Source organism: Myotis nattereri (genome assembly GCF_964212035.1).
Source record: "Myotis nattereri genome assembly, chromosome: 9".
In the NCBI taxonomy this organism is placed as follows: domain Eukaryota; kingdom Metazoa; phylum Chordata; class Mammalia; order Chiroptera; family Vespertilionidae; genus Myotis; species Myotis nattereri.
Window position 1 is genome coordinate 35,502,648 of NC_138084.1, and position 18,688 is coordinate 35,521,335.

General features: G+C 45.6%; 1 protein-coding gene across 2 annotated transcripts in view; it reads left to right on the top strand.

Moving 5' to 3' along the window:
• Nucleotides 1–7,760: 7,760 nt before the first annotated feature.
• GALNT18 (polypeptide N-acetylgalactosaminyltransferase 18) overlaps nt 7,761–18,688 on the top strand; it is a 296,162-nt gene continuing 285,234 nt past the window's right edge. For both annotated transcript variants that reach the window (XM_081099430.1, XM_081099431.1), the window contains exon 1: nt 7,761–8,497. In XM_081099430.1, the coding sequence (XP_080955556.1) occupies nt 8,263–8,497 (235 nt within the window). In that variant the 5' untranslated portion in view covers nt 7,761–8,262. The remainder of the gene's footprint in view (nt 8,498–18,688) is intronic.

Consider the following 18,688-nt stretch of genomic DNA (forward strand, 5'->3'; position numbering starts at 1 on the left):
CTAACAGCTCGCCTGTCTGCCTGCCTGATCTCCTCTAACCACTCTGCATGCTGGCTTGATCGCCCCCTAACTGCCCTCCCCTGCTGGCCTGGTTGCCCCTAACTCCCATCCCCTGCCAGCCTGATAGCCCCTAACTGCCTCTGCCTTGGCCCCTGCCACTGTGGCTTTGTCTGAAGGACATCTGGAAGACATCTGGTGTAATTAGCATATTACCCTTTTATTAATATAGATTAAATATATATATATATATATATATATATATATATATATATATATATATATAGAAGGATTAGTTTCCTGAATATTTGCTATAAATGTGTATAATTAGGGATTGGCAATGAAAAAGCATGATTTCTTATTTAAATAAAAGTGTTAAGTACTATTAAAACTAACATTTGTTAAATGCTTACCACAGACTGAGTAGCAAGCATTACAAATATTAATTCATTTCATCTTCACAATCCTATGAGTTAGATATTGCATTTTACACATGAGGAAATTGAGATACAAAAGTTTATAACTTGTCTACTTTCACAGAACTAGTAAATGGCAGATCTAGAGTTCAAATCCAAGTCTGTCTGGTTACATGTGTGTAAGCACTATGTTCTACTGCTTTCCTAATCAACATATCTCCTCTTGAGCATCCTTTTAAAGAACAGAAAATCAAAACATTTATAAAATCTTTTGCTAATATTCACTAGCAGACAACTCCTCAAAATGTAATTTATAGAGAATATACAAAACTAAGAAATGGCTTTGAGTGAATAAAAGAAAGAGGTGGTGGTTGACAACATTCCTGCTCTCACAAATGGTGAAAGTGGTTATGTACCTTGATGATTCCATTGATTTTTTCAATAGGAAACACACACAACTAGTATAAGTAGCGTAAGTCTTGGGTGTGTGTGTGTGCGCACATGCAAGCATGTGTATTATATGTGTGTGTGCATTTGCTGCATTTGCCAAAAACCTTCCTCCTATGGAATTGCTCTCTTCTCTATGGCCATAAACCGTATAGGTTGGCTACTTTCCTGATGAAGAAGAATGTTTATTATGAATGCAAAGGTTGAGTTATGTTTGGTGTGATGAGCTCAAAGCCTACCAATGTGTGAGGCTGGGCTGGCCATTTGTTTACTGGGTGTCAGAGTTATCCCTCATCTACCAATGAGGAAATGGTTTTAGGTCACAAAGCAGGACAGCAACCAATGTGAAGCAAATTTCAACTCAACCAAAGGAATCATTTTTTTAAATTAAAAAAATAATAATTCAAACATCAGAAGTTATTACATTAAGAAATATTCATTGTAAAAATTCAGTCATTACAGATGAACTTGGTAAGAAATTCAGAAGTTGGTCACTACCCTTAATTATGGGTCTTTTCCCAAAGGAAGCTTATAGTTAACAATTCCATGTGTATTGCCTCTCAGAACTTTTGTGTATATAACTCATCTGGTGATTTTGTTAAACTGCAGATCCTGGTTCAGTAGATGTGTGATGGGCCTGGGATTCTGCATTTCTGCTAAGCACTCATGCTGATGCAACTGGTGCATGGACCACACTTTGAGTCCAAGGTCATGGGGTATGTGCGTTGCTAATTTTATCATGTATGCCAAAGTGCATTTCAAAGTGATTGTACCAATTACACTTTCACCAGCAGGACACATGAGTACTTATTTCTCTTACATTCTCTCTAATATTTAAAAATTATCACATTAAATTTGCCAATCTGTTAAGGTGAGATATGATATCTATATTTCAAAAATATATTTCCTGATTTTTAACAAGTTTAAGCATCCATTCATATATTTATTGGATATTTATACATTCTCTTTAGTTAATTGCTTGCTCATATTCTTCTTTTTTAAAAAATATATTTTATTGATTTTTTTTTACAGAAAGGAAGGGAGAGGGATAGAGAGTTAGAAACATCGATGAGAGAGAAACATCGATTCAGCTGCCTCCTGTACACCCCCTACTGGGGATATGCCCGCAACCAAGGTACATGCCCTTGGCCAGAATCAAACCTGGGACACCTTAGTCCACAGGCTGACGCTCTATCCACTGAGCCAAACCGGTTAGGGCGCTTGCTCATATTCTCGCCCCATTTTTCCTTTTGGGAATTTTTGCCCCTCTGTTTTATTGGTTTATATGAAATTTTTATACATTTTGGATATCAATCCTTGGTGTATTAACTATCTTATAAATATTTCCCTCCAGGTCTAAAGAACAAATTCCCACTTGGCAGAGCTGTCTAGTGATTGAATGGAAGCAGAGCCACTCAACAATCCCTTGTTGGGAAGGAACTTGGTGCCTCTATTATTAACTGTGGGAGCCTTTCTCTTTATATTAATATAATATATCAAATTAGAACTTACCCGACTGTACTACAGTTGTTTGTTGATCTCCTCCACTAAACAGTGATCTCCTGAGCACAGGGGTGCAGGTCTCCAAGGCACCTCTGCATTGCCAGTACCCAACATTGGGTCTAGCACAGAGCAGGCACTCAGAAATACTTAGTGCAGTGGTTCTCAACCTTCTGGCCCTTTAAATACAGTTCCTCATGCTGTGACCCAACCATAAAATTATTTTCATTGCTACTTCATAACTGTAATGTTGCTAGTTATGAATCCTAACGTAAATATCTGATATGCAGGATGGTCTTAGGCGACCCCTGTAAAAGGGTCATTCGACAGCCAAAGGGGTTGTGACCCATAGGTTGAGAACCGCTGATTAGTGGATGAATAAGTGGACAGATGGTTAAATGGGTCTAGTTGCAGGATTCCTGTCAGGATCTGCCCTGCAATTCAGCTAGGAGTTGCCTTGGGCCTTTCAGTAACTGAAGAGGAGGAGCCAAGAGTCTTAGAACCTTTGCTCCTAGTTAGAGAAAAATTTTCTCAGGGTGGCTTGTCTTTCTCTCCTTTCATTTAACTTTCAGATACTTCGGTGCTTAGAAATAGTAATAATAACAATAGCCAACACTTATATAGTGCCTTTAACGTGCTTTATATACATGAATTCATCTAATTCTCAGAACAGCTCCACACAATAGGTATTGTTATTATTGTCTCCATTTAGTAGATGAAGGAACTGAGGCACAGAAAGGTTAAGTAACTTGCTCAGGATCATACAGCTAGTAAATGGCAGAACTGGAATATGAACCCAGCTGTTTCTGCTCAAGGGACAACATGTGAAAAACACTAGGCTTGCCCCAATGTTCCTCTTTGTTCCCCTTTCCTCACCCAGACATGTGCCTTTTCTGTCATTGGCTCTCAGTCCTATGGCTTGGCAGAATCCAATCTCAGACCTATTGTTCCTTTATCTCCTTTGCCTCTAAACCTTGCATCCATCCCCGCAGGAAGCCCCAACAATCCCTTTTATTCTAGGGACCTGGCAACCTTACTTCCCATGCAGCCAGACCAGGGATTGGAGCTTTCCACCCTCAGGGCCCATTTTCCCCCAGTAGCCCCCCAATTCCAGTTGCTACTTCTGGGCCCAAGGCTTTGTATGGTGCTGCCATCTGGTGGGTATAGATAACCACTGACAATACTCTCTGATGAGTGGACCCCTGCCATTGGCCGAGGTTGGTCTACTGTTCCTTTTTAACCCCCAGTCAGGGTACTTCGCTTAAAATGTATTTAACTGATAGTTAAGCTCCATTAATGACTGGCTTTTCCAATTCTGGTGTCAAAGATAATCCAAATAAAGGCTTAGTACTGGTGGGAAGACGGTGTGGCTGTACTTGTGGGTGAGAAGTCCTACTTAGCTGCCCCTCAAATCACCTGAGGAGACTATCTGCCTATATAAAAGATGGGTGCGATCCAAAGGTTGTGCTGTGAAGACCCTGCCGGGGTCCAGCCCTGGTGGGCCAGGGGTTCCCAAAGGTGTGGACGGAGTCAGCAAAGAATGTTTTACACGGAGACAGCGTTCAGAACTCTCTAGCTCTCTTTAGTCTCCGTGGATCTTCCTGTGCCTGGCTGAGGCCACAGAGAAAGATCCCGAGGCAAACTGAGCCTTTATTTTATAGTCAGAGGTAAACAAGATAGTGGTTACCAAAGTTACACTGTTCTTGTGAGTTTCACTTGTTTTTGTTCTTATTCTTGCTGCACTTCCCTCAGCCCATTAGCTTCCCAGATAAGATCTAGGGAGGGTCATAAAGGCAAGCCTAATGATGCTTAAGAGGACTGTGCCCTCTAAGCTGGGACTTGTTTGTGACATTGCCAACAGGTCAGTCCCAGGCTTAACCCTATAGCTGCTCCCCACAGACCCTACCAGGAATCTCCAACCTTTTTGTAGGCTCCTCTAGGTACTCACTTTCCTCTTACAGCCAGAGTGGAAGGAGACCCCAAACTCAAATGCTAGGCATAAGTTTAAAGAAACACATTGTACTAGATTCTCTGTTAGTCTGGCTCACATCCATTATCTGACTAACTTCACAGTGATCTCCTGAGGCAGGATTTATTTAAAATAAAGATGAGGAAACACTTAGGAGTTAGGTAAATGACCTAACTTGAGAATCAGAAACATCCTTCCAATTCAAGAATTATTTTTAGCAGCTTTCAAGGCTCAGAAAGGAGGCTCATCTGGAAACTCTGAGACCCAGGTTATAGCCATATGTCTGGAGTCAACTGGGTAGGGCCCTGAGCAACTGGTCACGAGACAAAACCTCAGGGGCTCAGTAATTGTTTGGATTGAATGGAATTGAATGGAGGGCCAAAGATATGAATCTCTACTCAGGCATCCTATCCTATATAATAAAAGGGTAATATGCAAATCAACTGAATGGCAGAAAGACCGGCTGCTATGATATGCACTGACCACCAAGGGGCAGAAGCTCAAAGCAGGAGCTGCACCATGGTGGTCAGTGTGCTCCCACAGGGGGAGCACTGCTTAGCCAGAAGCTGGGCCGAAGGCTGGTGAGCACAGCTGCAGTGGCAGGAGACTCTCCCTCCTCTGCTGCAGTGATAAGGACATCTGACTGCCGACTCAGGCCTGCTCCATGTGGGGAGCAGGCCTAAGCCGTCAGTTGGACATCCCCTGAAGGCTCCCAGACTGAGAGAAGGCACAGGCTGCGCTGAGGGACCCCTCCAAGTGCATGAATTTCATGCACCAGGCCTCTAGTTGTTTTAAGAAAGATTACATGAGGGCTAAAAACCTTTGTGGGCCAAGTTTTGTGCTCCCTTCCAATCTACTTGTTTATAACCAAAGGGTCGGGAGTCTTAAGTTCGAGGTTACTGGGGGCAACAGTCCCTGAAAACCAGCTTTCCATTTTTACCATCCTATCAGCCTATGGAGATCACTGTACTACTGATGGTGAAGACAGACATTATGAATAGAAAACCACTGTGCTGGAGCCCAGTTAGGCAAGCTGAGTACCTTTCTTCAGTACAGCTTCAGTTCTGGTTAGCTTACATTAGAGAGAGAGCACTGATACTGGTTGGGGAGAAACCAAGTATTGCTAAATAGGATAGGGTTCATGGATTTGAACTCTGGCCTGGAAGGGGAGGAACCATATTCTGGAAGGAAACTCACCTGATCCTGAGCACCCATTATGTGTCCTGAACCAACTAAAGCCCTTTCTGGCGCATTCTCTCATTTAATCCTCACAACTAATCCCTTCAGCAAGTCTTGTTTACATTTGACACGTGGAGAAATGGAGCACCAGTGACTTTTTGAAACTTGTCCAAGCTCACATAACCTGGGATTAGATTCCTGGAGTCTGGCTGCACCTCTGGTGGGTATTCTTTAAACAGGTCATCTGGACCCTGTGCCTTTTCAGAGTGGAGAGCCTGCTCTGCATTCCTCCACAGTTACACATTAGAGGATCAGCCGGACAAAAACCTAAGGTCACACAATCCACGTTGCTTTCTCTTTGAACCTTATTTTTAAACTTGGGGCCTCCTCCCTAACCCGCACCCCCATCAAGAATGTGAAAATGAGTATAGCTCTTCTCTCTCTAGCCCTGTGATGGTTTAGGAAGATGCTGGGAGGAGCTGGACTTCCAGGGTTTCTCCTGGGAGGGTGCAGAACAGAAAGGAGAACTAGACCTTTCTCATTAGCAAAACCCAAGGCCATTGCCTGTACATCCAGCCAGCCAGAGGAAAGACCAGACCCTTCATCTGTGAGCTGGTTATACTTCCAGAGGAGAAGAAGGGGAGAGAGAGGCAAGTTTTTATCCCCTCATGGATAGAGATTTCTATACCTTGATTTCCTCCCCATCCCCCACAAATAGCATGTGTTCTTTCCTCTCAAATTTATGGACACATCCGTACTCTCCTTTTCTGCTCTCCTCCGCTCACACCTATTGTTCTCCCTTCTAGCCATGGGTAAAGAGAAATCTTCTGGGATCCCCAGTTGGTGTCTGTTTTCACAGCATCTTTTAGGGGTTTAGCACTGGTCAAAGGGCCCCTGGCTGATGGCTATAAAGTGCCCCTTCTGTGGTTTTGTGCTCTCCCTCTTTGGTGGGGCCAGTGCTTTGAATCCGGAAGACATCACTTGAGGGAGCCACAAGGTGTACAAGGTGGGCATGCAGCAGGCTGCCTCCCTGAATCTTCAGGCCAGGGAAATGCATGCTACAGATTGAGAAGAGGAAAGAAATATGTGTTTTAAAAAGTCTTTGTCTAAAGGAATTCTATTCAGGTGCTGAGAAGACGTGAGTTCAGCAGAAAGGGGTAATATGAATATCTGCTCTAATAACAAACAAAATAGTGTCAGCCATTGGAGTCCAGCCTTGTGCCTTTGCTGATAGTCACAGGCCTCCCTAACATCAATCACAAGAAGCATGCATGGGGGCTGTGCAGTTCACAGAGAGCTTATCCACCTGCTCCTTCCCCAGGGATGATTCTGTGCTGGGTGTCCCTATGCACTGAGATGAGCCTGGTCCCCCATTGGAGACCATGGGTGTTATAGGACACAGTGTGGTCCTGGGGGTGCACAGACTTAAAAACAAATCTAGATCAGGGCAAAAATCTTTGAGGGGGATGACGGTAGTGGTGGTCCAAAATCTTCTAGGAGATGCCTAACAGTGGTTGGCAAACTCATTAGTCAACAGAGCCAAATATCAACAGTACAACGATTGAAATTTCTTTTGAGAGCCAAATTTTTTAAACTTAAACTATATAGGTAGGTACATTGTTATTACCTTAGTTAGGATACCCCTAAGGCTTAGGAAGAGCCACACTCAAGGGGCCAAAGAGCTGCATGTGGCTCTTGAGCCGCAGTTTGCTGACCATGGGAGGTTGGCTCCGCTGACAGTTGCCAAGTTTGGAGACATCCAGGAGGCCAGCGGACAGGGTAGATGTCAAAGTGAGGTCAAGGAAGTAGTGGGTGCCTACAGGGCCTGACCAAGGGCAAGACAGGGCAGGTGATCCCACACATGCTTCCTTGGCCTCTCTGCATCTTGGCAGCCAGAAAAATCAGTCCAGGAATTGACTGGTGGGGCCAGTGCAAGAAGCCCCTTGGCAGGGGCCAGGGAGGGACTCTGAGCTTAGGGAACCCCTCCAAAGACTGGAAGTTCCAGAGCATGAGCAAGAGGTGGAATTTACCCAGAGGTGGAATCTGCCAACATTGGGGCTGGGACTGGCAGTGCGTCCTGGCCAGCAGCTTTGGGTCTGGGGCAGCAGCGCAGGTGAGGGTGGTTGCTCAGGCTCACCCCTGGAGGGCGGGAGCCAGGCGCGGCTGGCAGGTGGGGCCTGGGGGCTGGACTCCGCCCCGCCACCCGCCTCCCGCGCCCTCCGCCTTGGTCCCGCCGCCCAGCACCAGCCCCTCTCCCAAGCCGGAGCGCGATTGGTGGCGGCGCTTGTCGCTCGGAGGGGGCCGGGCGCTCTGCTCCGCGGCTCTCGCCGCCGCCGCCGCTGCCTTCCCTCTAGCAGTGCGGGCCGGTGGGACCGCCGAGGCACCCGGAGGCTGGCGATGGGAAGCGGCGCGGCCGCGGACCCAGGCTGTGGCAAAGTTTCCCAGGCGCGCGTATTGGGGCTCGCAGCTGCCGGCCACCCGTAACCGCTCGGAGAAGGGTTCGGAGATTTTTAATTTGGGAAAAATCCACCTCATTTCCTTTGTCAGGCTCTCTCTCCGGGCGGCCAACGGCGGGAGCGCCAAACTTGGGCTCCGCGGCTCCGCAGCCAGCAGACTGCGCTTTGGGGAATCTCGGGACTCGGGTGCTCGGGTGCCCCGCCGCCCGGGGCGGGCCAGGGGGTGTGAGCGCGGGGCAATCCAGGGCGCGCACCGTGAGGAGGGGCCCGGAGCTCTATATGGAGGAGGGAGCCCAGAATGGTGTGCACCAGGAAGACCAAAACTTTGGTGTCCACTTGCGTGATCCTGAGCGGCATGACCAACATCATATGTCTGCTCTACGTGGGCTGGGTCACCAACTACATCGCCAGCGTGTATGTGCGGGGGCAGGAGCCGGCGCCCGACAAGAAGCTGGAGGAAGACAAAGGGGACACCCTGAAGATTATTGAACGGCTGGACCACCTGGAGAATGTCATCAAGCAGCACATCCAAGGTACGGGAGCCCCGGGAAACTTGGGCCGCCCGTGAGGCCCGGGAGTGCCCAGCGCAGCGCGGGGTACGTGGGTGCCGGGTCACAACTAAGGAGCGACTGCGGGGCTGAGGCTGCAGATGCGAGGGGGGCTGCGTGTACGCTCTCGCCGGAGTGCGGGACCCTCGTGCCTGCGGCCGTGCGCGCTTCTCCAGGACACACGTGTGTGCTGCTCACCGGCAGTGTGGGGGCGCGCTGCACACGTGTCCAAATGTGCGTGTGACTCCCGGCTGGTTGCTCGCAGGCTCTCGGGATCCCACACAGGTCCGACTTCAGTGTGTGTACGTGTGACTGTGTGTGTGTACAAGAGAGCGCACGCAGGCTTTCGAGCTCATTTGGCTACTGTAGGGGCCACGGTGAGATGCCCGCGCGGCCTCAGCCATTGGCATTTAGAACCCACAGGCTGCGGGACGAGCGGAAGCTGGGAAGATTGCAGAGCCCCAGCCCCAGCCCCGCGGTGCGCGGTCTGTAGGGGGAGACGCAGGGAGATCCGTGGTTGGGGTGCTGCTTGTCCTCTCCACCACCACCTCCTTTGGCTCTAAGACCCTCTCCAGGAGCAGGTGTGGACCCGGGGAAGAAGAGTCGGCGCCTGGAGCTCTGTGTATTGCGGTGGCGCCTCCGCTTAGGATCTAGGATCGGGAGAACCCGCCCTGGGCTGCGCCTTCCTCACGGAGCCGCTGGCAGCTGGATGAAGGCCCTTCCCCTTGGTAGCTCCACTCCTGGGCCCAGGGAGTGGCTGGGCGGAGCAGACAGACCCGCCTGGGTGGGTCTGGAATCCATGGCAGTGCTGGGAGGTTTCACTCCAGGCCTGGGCTGGGGCCAAGGGGAGGATGGGGTGCTGGGCAGGAGCTCCATCCAGGTGACCTGGTCCAGAGAGCTGTCAGAGGCAGGGAATGGAGAGCTCCAGGCACCATCTGCACGCAGGCTGTGCACACACATGCAGATCTCTCACGTTCAGTTCACACTTATCTTTTCTTTGCCACTCACACCCCCTGCTTTCTGCCAGGCCTGTGAGCTGCTTAAGGGCAGGCTCAGCTGAGCCTGGTTCACCTGTAAATCTGGCAGGCCCACCTGGCTTTGGTTCCAGCACCCCGTGCACCCCGTAGAAGCACTCTCTTTTGTTTACACGTGAGCGTCTTAGATCCAACTCTTGCACCTGCTGCTCCTGCCGGGGTCGAGACAGCTGCTCTCTCCACCTTTGGTGTGTTTCCTCACTGTGTCCAGAATAGTTCCTTCCCAAGCAGGTCCAGGTGAGTGCAGGCGAGGTGTGCATAGCCACGGTGCTTCCTGGCTGATGACTTCAAAGCAGGTTCATGGCGCTGACACTTCCCCAGAAAAGGAGACGGTTGGCAGCTTCGCCTTCACACCTGCCTCTGCCTCTCAACCTGGCACGGGTCTCTGCAGACCCACTTATCTTTCCCATGGTGCCTGTTGCTGCTCTTTCTACTTGTCCTCTTCCCTCCCCCGGGTCCGTACTGACAATTCATCAGCAATGGAAGTACAATGTTTGCCCCAGGGTGACTCAGAATGTTCCCAGGGAGACACAAGGCCATGCCTTACTTTGACATTTTCAGTTTGCCCACAGATTTTGAGAGATTTTTAATTCACAGATTCTCTTTCTATATCTATATCCCAGAAAATGAGTCTCTTATGTTTCCCAGTCTGGTCAGGGAGGAGGTGAGCAAAATACTACTTTGGAGAGCAGTGAGGAGACACTCTGGACCCGTGAGCTCATCACAGAGTGGGCCCCTGTCATGTTGAATGTGGAAATGTGGACCATGTCACATGGCTGATAAGGTTCTGCATGAAAATGAGTGCAATGTTGAAGCTGAAAGAAGCCTTTGTGATTTTTTTTCTCCCGGGAAACCTTATAACGATGCATTGTTTGGGAACTCTCAATTTTATACCTGAAAACACTGACAAGGATGGAAAAAGAAGAGGGAGCAGGATCCTTAAAACATGTGTTAGTACCGTTCTCTCGAATGTGTGCGATGCCTGTATTATGACTCCTGTGGATATTCAGAAATGACCAGAGGGTGGTGGGGAGGGGTTGGTGACAGGAAACGACTGGACAGGAGGCAGATGGAGGGCAGAGGTTACATGGTCGGTTGTGCCAATGACAAGTGACAGCTTCCTGTAGTGCTGGAGTCATCCCTGAACTGAGATTTAGGGGATTTAAAGGGAAATTTAGGGACTTACCGTATTTAGGGGTTTACCTACAAAATTTGGGACTGGCAGAGTGCCGTGATCTGAAGGCAGAGGAGGGGAAAGGACAGATTAGACTCTTGTGCTTGATGATATGGGCGTTTACGTATACTCCACCATCAGGTGTCCTGTAGTCAGTGGAGACTTTTGAGCAGTTCAGTTTACTTTGCTGAACGGAGGGGGGCGGGGGGATAAAGGATAATAATAATAATAGCTAAAAATTACCCAGCATCTATTACGTGCCCAACACTACTCTAAGTGCTTTACATATATTTACTAATTTAATCCTCACACCCCTTTGAGGAAGGTAATATTAATTTCATTTTACAGATGGGGAGGTTATATGACTTGTTTAGGGTCAAGGGCAAAGCCTTGGCCTTACCTCAGATGTTCCAGGAATGACACTGGGAGGTAACTTTGGATACAGAAGTGAATCAAGACACTTTGGGTCCCTGTCATAGCAGACTTGTTTTCAAAGGACAATAGAATTTCTCGTATTAAACAGAGTCAGGGTTTGTTAGTCAGTTAATGGAAGAATTGGTTAAAGAGGGGAATGAAACATTACCTACATGCATTAAATATTTTATTTTACTATTATTCACTGATGTGTAGTACTACAGGAATTTAAAGCCAGCTAACGTGACTTCAGAGTCTGTGCTCTTAACCATATACTCTGCAGTCTCCTAAGAGGGCCAGTGGATCAAAGGGGGGCCAGTGCTCATCTGGATGGGGGATTTGATATCAGAGTGAGATACCTCAGAGGGAGGCCCCGTGATGGCATCCTAGCCTTCCAACTTGGAGACTTCCTAAATAAACTCAGGAAGCTCTGGGGTTTGTTTTGTTTCATGCGGAGAGGCAGAGGTTACGTTCACTTGAAAAGTGTTTGAGGCACAGCCAGGACATTTCCTGGCATTCACAGCGAGTAGGTATTGGATGGATGCGTGGATGAATGAATGAGTACACAGTGCGGGCGCCCAGTGCACTGCTTAGTCATTAATGAAACATTTCCATTCGCAAATGAATAGGTTTTGCTTTGGAGCCTTGCTCAGGCTCCTCTTTGCTTTGGAAGAAAAGTTGTCCTGGAAGCTGCAAATGTCACAAAATGTTCTGCAGGATGTTCCGTGGGACTTGCAATTAGAAGAGACTTTGGAGCATCACCCTAGAGGTCTGTTCCAGTCACGACTGAAGAGTTTATTTTCCTCTTGAGGGTGGCAGTGATATTTCATTTTAATTTGTTTTCTGATTGAATGATTTAATTAGATGGTGTTTGGGAATCTCTTGGGAATGTAAATTGCAGTTTTGAGATTTATTTATTTATTTTATTATTTTATTTTATTTTTTGCCAAATAGATGGTAAACGGAAGGGTAGATAACTCCAGATTTACAAAATAGCATCCTAATGGGTTGGGAACACAAAATAACTGTTGGAACAGATTTGGTCTTAGGAGGAGAAAGATCGGATTACTTGAGGTGGTGAGGTGGAGAAAGTAGAGGGGTGCTGAAGTAGGCCTAAGTGTTGGAGAGCTTAGGAAATGTTAATGTTAATTCACTTCTTAATTTGGAAGTCCAAAAGAAACAAAAACAGCATTTCCCTTTTCTTGATTAGTATCTTTTTGAGTCTGAAAAAGAATGTGCCAATATGAAAGAAAATACTTAAAAATGTATAAAAGTGCCTCTAATTTATTTATTCTACCCTCAAGACAGCCATTTTGCTTTGTGAGCATTCCCTTCCAGCTTTGTCCTTCTGTCTCCATCTGTCTCTTAAAAGCAAAGGTGTAGTCGTGGTTTACATGTAATTTCCTATTCTGATTTTTTCAATTTGCTTTTTGTTAGAAGCATTTTTTCATGTTTGCTACATGGTTTATTGATTCAGTCCTTCTCTACTGGAGACTTAAATGTGCCAGGAACGACACTGGGAGGTAACTTTGGAAACAGAAGTGAATCAAGACACTTCTGGTCCCTGTCACAGCAGACTTGTTTTCAAAGGACAATAGAATTTCTCATAATAAACAGAGTTAGGGTTTGTTAGTCAGTTAATAGAACAATTGGTGAAAGAGGAGACTAAAACAAGATATTACCTACATGTACTAAATATTTTATTTTACTAATCTTCAAAAGGTACATTCATTTACCAGCCTTCTGATGTAAGGCTGAGGCCTTGTCTTTGGCCAGCATGTGCTTTCTGATCATCTTCCTTGCATAAATCACACCCATAATGTGCTGTTTACAATGTCTGAATTTTTATTGTTTTCCTTAAAACTCATTGAGAACCTAAAGATGCTTATAAAGCAATCTCAGTGTAGGAGCTTACATTTTTATGATTCTGACTGATCTTTTGCAGTCATTTTGCACTCTTGTAATTTGACTGCTATGTAAGTGACTAGCTTTATAAAGTCTTTCCAAAGCATTTAAATTAATTTTCTTAGAAATAGCAACTCTCATCTTTTTAGTAGTCGTATTCCATAGGCTCATATAACATGTAATTAAATTACATTGTTACCAGGACAAGTACCCAGAGTATAAACACATTTGGGAGCAAACCCATTGGGCTGGTGGTAAGCATACAACTCAATTGCTAGCGGGAGATTGAGTGGGGGTAGGAGAAAAGCTGACACAGAGGGACAAAGGCATCCTGCAGTTTGTTTCTTAGGGGGAATGAAAGCATGGTGAGTCTGGAGAGATGATTCAGTGCAGGATTTTTAAAGAGAACTTTTACAGTATTTTTAATGACTGCATAATATTCCATCATTAATATAGCATTGCTGACTTAACTATTTCCCTATTTTTGAACTTTCCATGTTCTGTTACAAATAATGAAGAAATAAACATCTTCACCTCACTGTTTTCTTCATTTGAATTACTTATTTCCAGAAGTGGGATTACCATCGACTCAAAGATATGAACATTGTGATCAAAGATTGTTTTTCAAAAGGAAAGCCTTTGTACATGGCCACCAGCGATGTATTATTGTACCGGTTACATGGAGACTGGCCAGCACTGGGTGTTACCATTCAGTATATTCTGGGAAAATATAATCCCTGTCAAATATCCTGTTCTTTTGCTTTCCACTCCTTTGAGGACTATAGGACAGAATACCCTCCCGCTGCACCCAGGTGTGATTTCACCTGGCACTGGTGTCCTTTTGTCAGTTTTCCTCTTGAGTTATCAGTGTTCGTGATTTGTGTGTTAGATAGTTATATTCTACTTACACATATCATACATAAATAATACCTGTATTCTATATGACATATGTGATTTTTGCTTTACAGAGATGCCTTAGGGCAGTGGTCGGCAAACTCATTAGTCAACAGAGCCAAATATCAATAGTAGGATGATTGAAATTCCTTTTGAGAGCCAAATTTTTTAAACTTAAACTATATAGGTAGGTACATTGTTATTAACTCAATTAGGGTACTCCTAAGGCTTAGGAAGAGCCACACTCAAGGGGCCAAAGAGCTGCATGTGGCTCCTGAGCCGCAGTTTGCCGACCATAGCCTTAGGGCCATGGTTTTCAAACTCTGTCCCCAGGAGCCCCAGGCTTCTAGAAGGATTGTCAAGGGCGGGGGAAAAAAAAAAAAAGGAGACATATGTAATACTCTTTGTAATACTTTAAGCAAAAAAAAAAAAAGAAATGAAAGGGGCAAGTGAGGTCTCCTGGACCCCTCCCCACTCCTTCAACCAGGGCAGCTCCTCTGTCATCTGTCTTATGTTTGGTGTTCTGTAAAGTATTTCATTTTTTAAAAAGCTCTGCTTTTTTTAAAAAAATGTTGAAAATCACTGTTTTGGGAGAAAAGAGAGATCAGGCTGTTTCATTTTTGTGAGGGATGATAGTAGCAGAGAGAATTCAAGAAAGTAAACAAATCTAAAAGGAAATTGAATTCCTGGGTGGTGTTCTTATAACCTCTCTTTCCCCTCCTGAATACCATGATTAATAATGTATTACAATTGTATGATTAATTTCTAAATCCATTATCTTACTTCATTGAGTCAAGATCATCCCAACAATAGGAAATGGATTAACTGCTTTTTGTTTCCTAAAAATTTATTAGGCATATTATGTACATATGTTAATGTATATAAGGTTAGTAGAAGTGGTTGCTCATGGTGGTTAATAACCATATAAGGTCCTTAAAAATCAGAAAATATTCTAGGCCTGGAGATTGGGAGATATTTTTCTCCCTACAGCTTTTAGATGTCACCTAGAGTTGGTCAGTGTCCTCCTCATCTGATCTCTGACTTGGCGGGGTTGTGAAGAAAAGGATATGATCTTTGCTGGATGCTTGCAGTTTATTTGAAGAAAGGGTGTCATTTATTATTATTATTTTTTTAATTTGCATTCTTTTAAAAAATATATATATTTTTTATTGATTTCAAAGAGGAAAGGAGAGGAAGAGAAAGATAGAAACATCAACAATGAGAGTGAATCATTGGTCAGCTGCTTCCTGCACACCCCCCACTGGGGATTGAGCCTGCAACCAGGCATGTGCCCTTGACTGGAATCAAACCTGGGACCCTTACAGTCTGCAGGCCGACGCTTTATCCACTGAGCCAAACCAGCCAGGGCAAAAGGGTGTCATTTAAGCAGTAAGGCTATTTGTCCTTCAGAATGAACTGTGGCATGTGAAATTATATTAGGAACAGTGATTGATATTTTGAGAGAGTTCAATAGCAGGATGTAGAAGTTGAGCCCAATTACCTTTATTAATAGCTCAGGACCACATCTTTATGGACTAGAAAGACCTTGCCAAAGAATACAACTTTTTCCCATGGCCAGAAAAATTTCATTTTTATCCAGAAGTGTGTAGGTTGTAAAATAAATGAGTTCCACATTCTTTCCCACTCACTTGACATAAATTGTTATTTGCCCTTGATAAGTAGGCTGATGTAGAATCTCAAGGAGAATTCAGAATGAAATGTCGGAGAGCCACCGTCTGGTTTTCTGCTTTTTGAGGGCCTCAAAGGTCAGCTTCCATTGCTTGGGTTAGGCTGGTCTGTGTTTCCCCAAAGGTATTAATGGGATTCAGAGCCACATACAAGGTTACTGGAGTATCTTCATTACCATCCTGTAGGATTTCGGACTTCACTTAACTTGAAAAGCTGAATGTGCTATTGCCTTGATCTGAGGCTTGAAGGTCTCTTTAGGATTGTTGCCCCTGGGACAGGCAGGCTACCCTGTGGAGAAGCAGATAGGACGCTGGTCCATCTGGGGGTGATACTGCACAGAAGTTCCTTTGGGGAAACACTAAGCTGAATGTGAGTGAAGCAGGTAGCCAAGAATCAGCACGGTGGGGTTTTTGGAGAAAAAGGATTAGGCATGAAGTTGGAGAGGTGGACGTTCATATATGTGGGATGGGCACTAAGTCTGCTGGTGGATGATCTAGATTCAATGATTGGTGGGCTGCGCTGCTCTTCTGGCCTTGCATGTCTCTCTAGGGCTAGGGGCTCTGCCTTGAATTTGTCAGAGATTTGATTATTTGCTGGCACCTACAATAGTCCTCTTACCAAATCTCACGCTGCCTTTGGGGTCAGCTTCATTCCTCAATGCAGTGCTTGAGCACAGGAGTTCTTGATATTTTTTTTCCCTTACACACACACACACACACACACACACACACGCGCGCGCACACACACACACACACCTTTACATGCAGGGCACATTCCCCAGGGCAGGGTCAGGATGCATGTCCCAACACACTGCATGCATTCACTTTCACTCCATTTCTTTGTCTCTCACTTCAGAAAGCATATTAGTATGCAAGAGAGTGTGATAACCTTGAAATCCCTTCAATTTATTAAACTTAATCATTCATAAGCTTTGGTACTGAAATTATTGTTAATAACAAATTACTGAACAACTGTTCCATCATACAGTATGCAGTGGCAGTGATTGGGAACAGCTGCTGTTCTGGAATCTTCTGTGTGGGTCTATGTACTCTTTGTGGACCTAGCTGAGGGCAGCCCACAGCAGCTTTTAAGCATGAGGATTCCTGCTTATATGAACACTGATGCTTTGGTAGTTTTTCTGGCTACATGATTATGAATTTAAAATATGTTGGTCGAACAGACCATCCCAGTGACTATGCAGTTCTGAGATGTAGTCCTTTTTCTCTGCCTGACGCTTAATTTCAGTTCTGTGAATCAGGTTTGCTGAAAGCCCTGAATGTCCAGCCCCAATGAACAGTGAGAGGCTTCATTGCTTTTGATCTTCAGAGCATGGTGAGGGACAGTTTTAGGGGTGTGAACATAAAGATGTAGGGACTTAGAGAGTTTGCACAAGGTCACAGAGCTGATAGGTGGTAGAGCCAAGAAAGGTAACTGTCTCCAACATCTGTGCTCTTTATTGAATAGAACATATCAACAAGACACTCTCACAGAGGACTGGAAGATCATTAGATCAGAGACTGTGTGAGAGTCGAAGCGCAGAGGCCGTGGTTCAGGTGGGAGAGGGAGCCAGGCAGATGTCTTGGTCTGTCCTTGTGTAAGCAAGGAACCTTGAGGTCAGGTCGGGGCGCCAGAGTGAGAAGACCTTGCTTTGGAGGGGCAGTCATGAGGGCTTGGAGAGAGAGCCCTTTCTCCTGGCTCTTGTGGATCCACTGGGTGTTATGGGGCCTGCGGGAACTTGACCTTGTAGGAAGAGTGGAGTGTACCAATTGCAGACTCAAGCTCATTCAGGTTCCACATGTGGCTTTTGAGCACCTCCAGTGTGCCAGTCACTGTGCTGAGTGCTTTCCTGTGCACTGACGTGTCTTCTAGAGTGACCAACTTGTCCCGTTTGGCCAGGACTCTCAGTGTTTTAAAACTAAAAGTCCTGGGTCCAGGGAGGCCCCCCAGCCCTGGGCAGACCTGGGTGATTGATTGTTCATCCTTTTCGTCTCAGTGAGGGTGCTAACTCCTAGTATCAGGGGAAAATCACCCTACTGATTGCACCACACCCGTGTCTTCTGCTCTCTATCCTTGAATGTTGACTTTGTCCAAGAGTTAGAAAGAGGACAGTGAGAGCCCCAGCAGCCCCTGTCTTATCCCCTACCCCCCAGCCCGTCCAGGCTGCGTCCTCTCTCCTTTGCTATTAGTTCCGCCTTGGCGCTCTGTGATTTTTAGCTGTCTGAGCCTCTTAGGATTTGGAAAGGGAAAAGAAACAATTGCTGTAAATGAAAGCTCTAATAAAGTGATTTGGGCACAGAACATCAGCAGCTGTTTATTTGCCCCAAACAGTAGGAGTCTGTATTCATAACCTTGTGAGTTACATGCTAGGAAGTTAAAAGTAAGCAAAAATCTTACTTGAGACCCGCAAATGTGACTTTCTTCCTTTATTGAACTAATCTCTCTTCCTGTATATGCTGGTGACATTTTCCATTATCCACGTGGAAGATTCGTTTGGATCTGCTGTTACAGGTTATTTCGCTGGGCCTCGGCGAGGGTCCCAGAGCAGAGGGCTTTTCTGGTTTGTCTTTATTGCAGTCCTGATGCTGGGTGTTTATGTGGTTCCTGCCTCGAAGGATCTCGGGGAGTGGGACAGGCTTTGTCTAATTAATCATCTTATTTCCCTGACAGAGAGGGAGCCACGGAAGGATGGGAGTGGGCGACGCTTTAGACCTGCCTGTCTGTTCATGGCCCTGGAGGGAGTCTTTTAACATTTTGGTTTCTTTTGCTTCTAAATCTCAGTTTAATAATAAACCGAGCCTCTGATTTGTTTTATTTTCTAAAGGACTGTATGGAGGAAAATATCACATGCAGGGATTATGATGTAGACCCTCCAAGTCTATAATTGGGCCAGGCTTTAAAGAAAAAAATTGTTAGAATCTGGGGAGTTATGCTGGAAGGGGAAGCCAGTGGAAAGTGGATAGAAGATATTTTTATCAGTGTTTCAAAAATTGGGAAAAAAGAACCAGTGACGAAGTATAGAAATAGGTCAGAACCTGTCTGGGAGATGGGAAGGGGAAGAGAATTAAT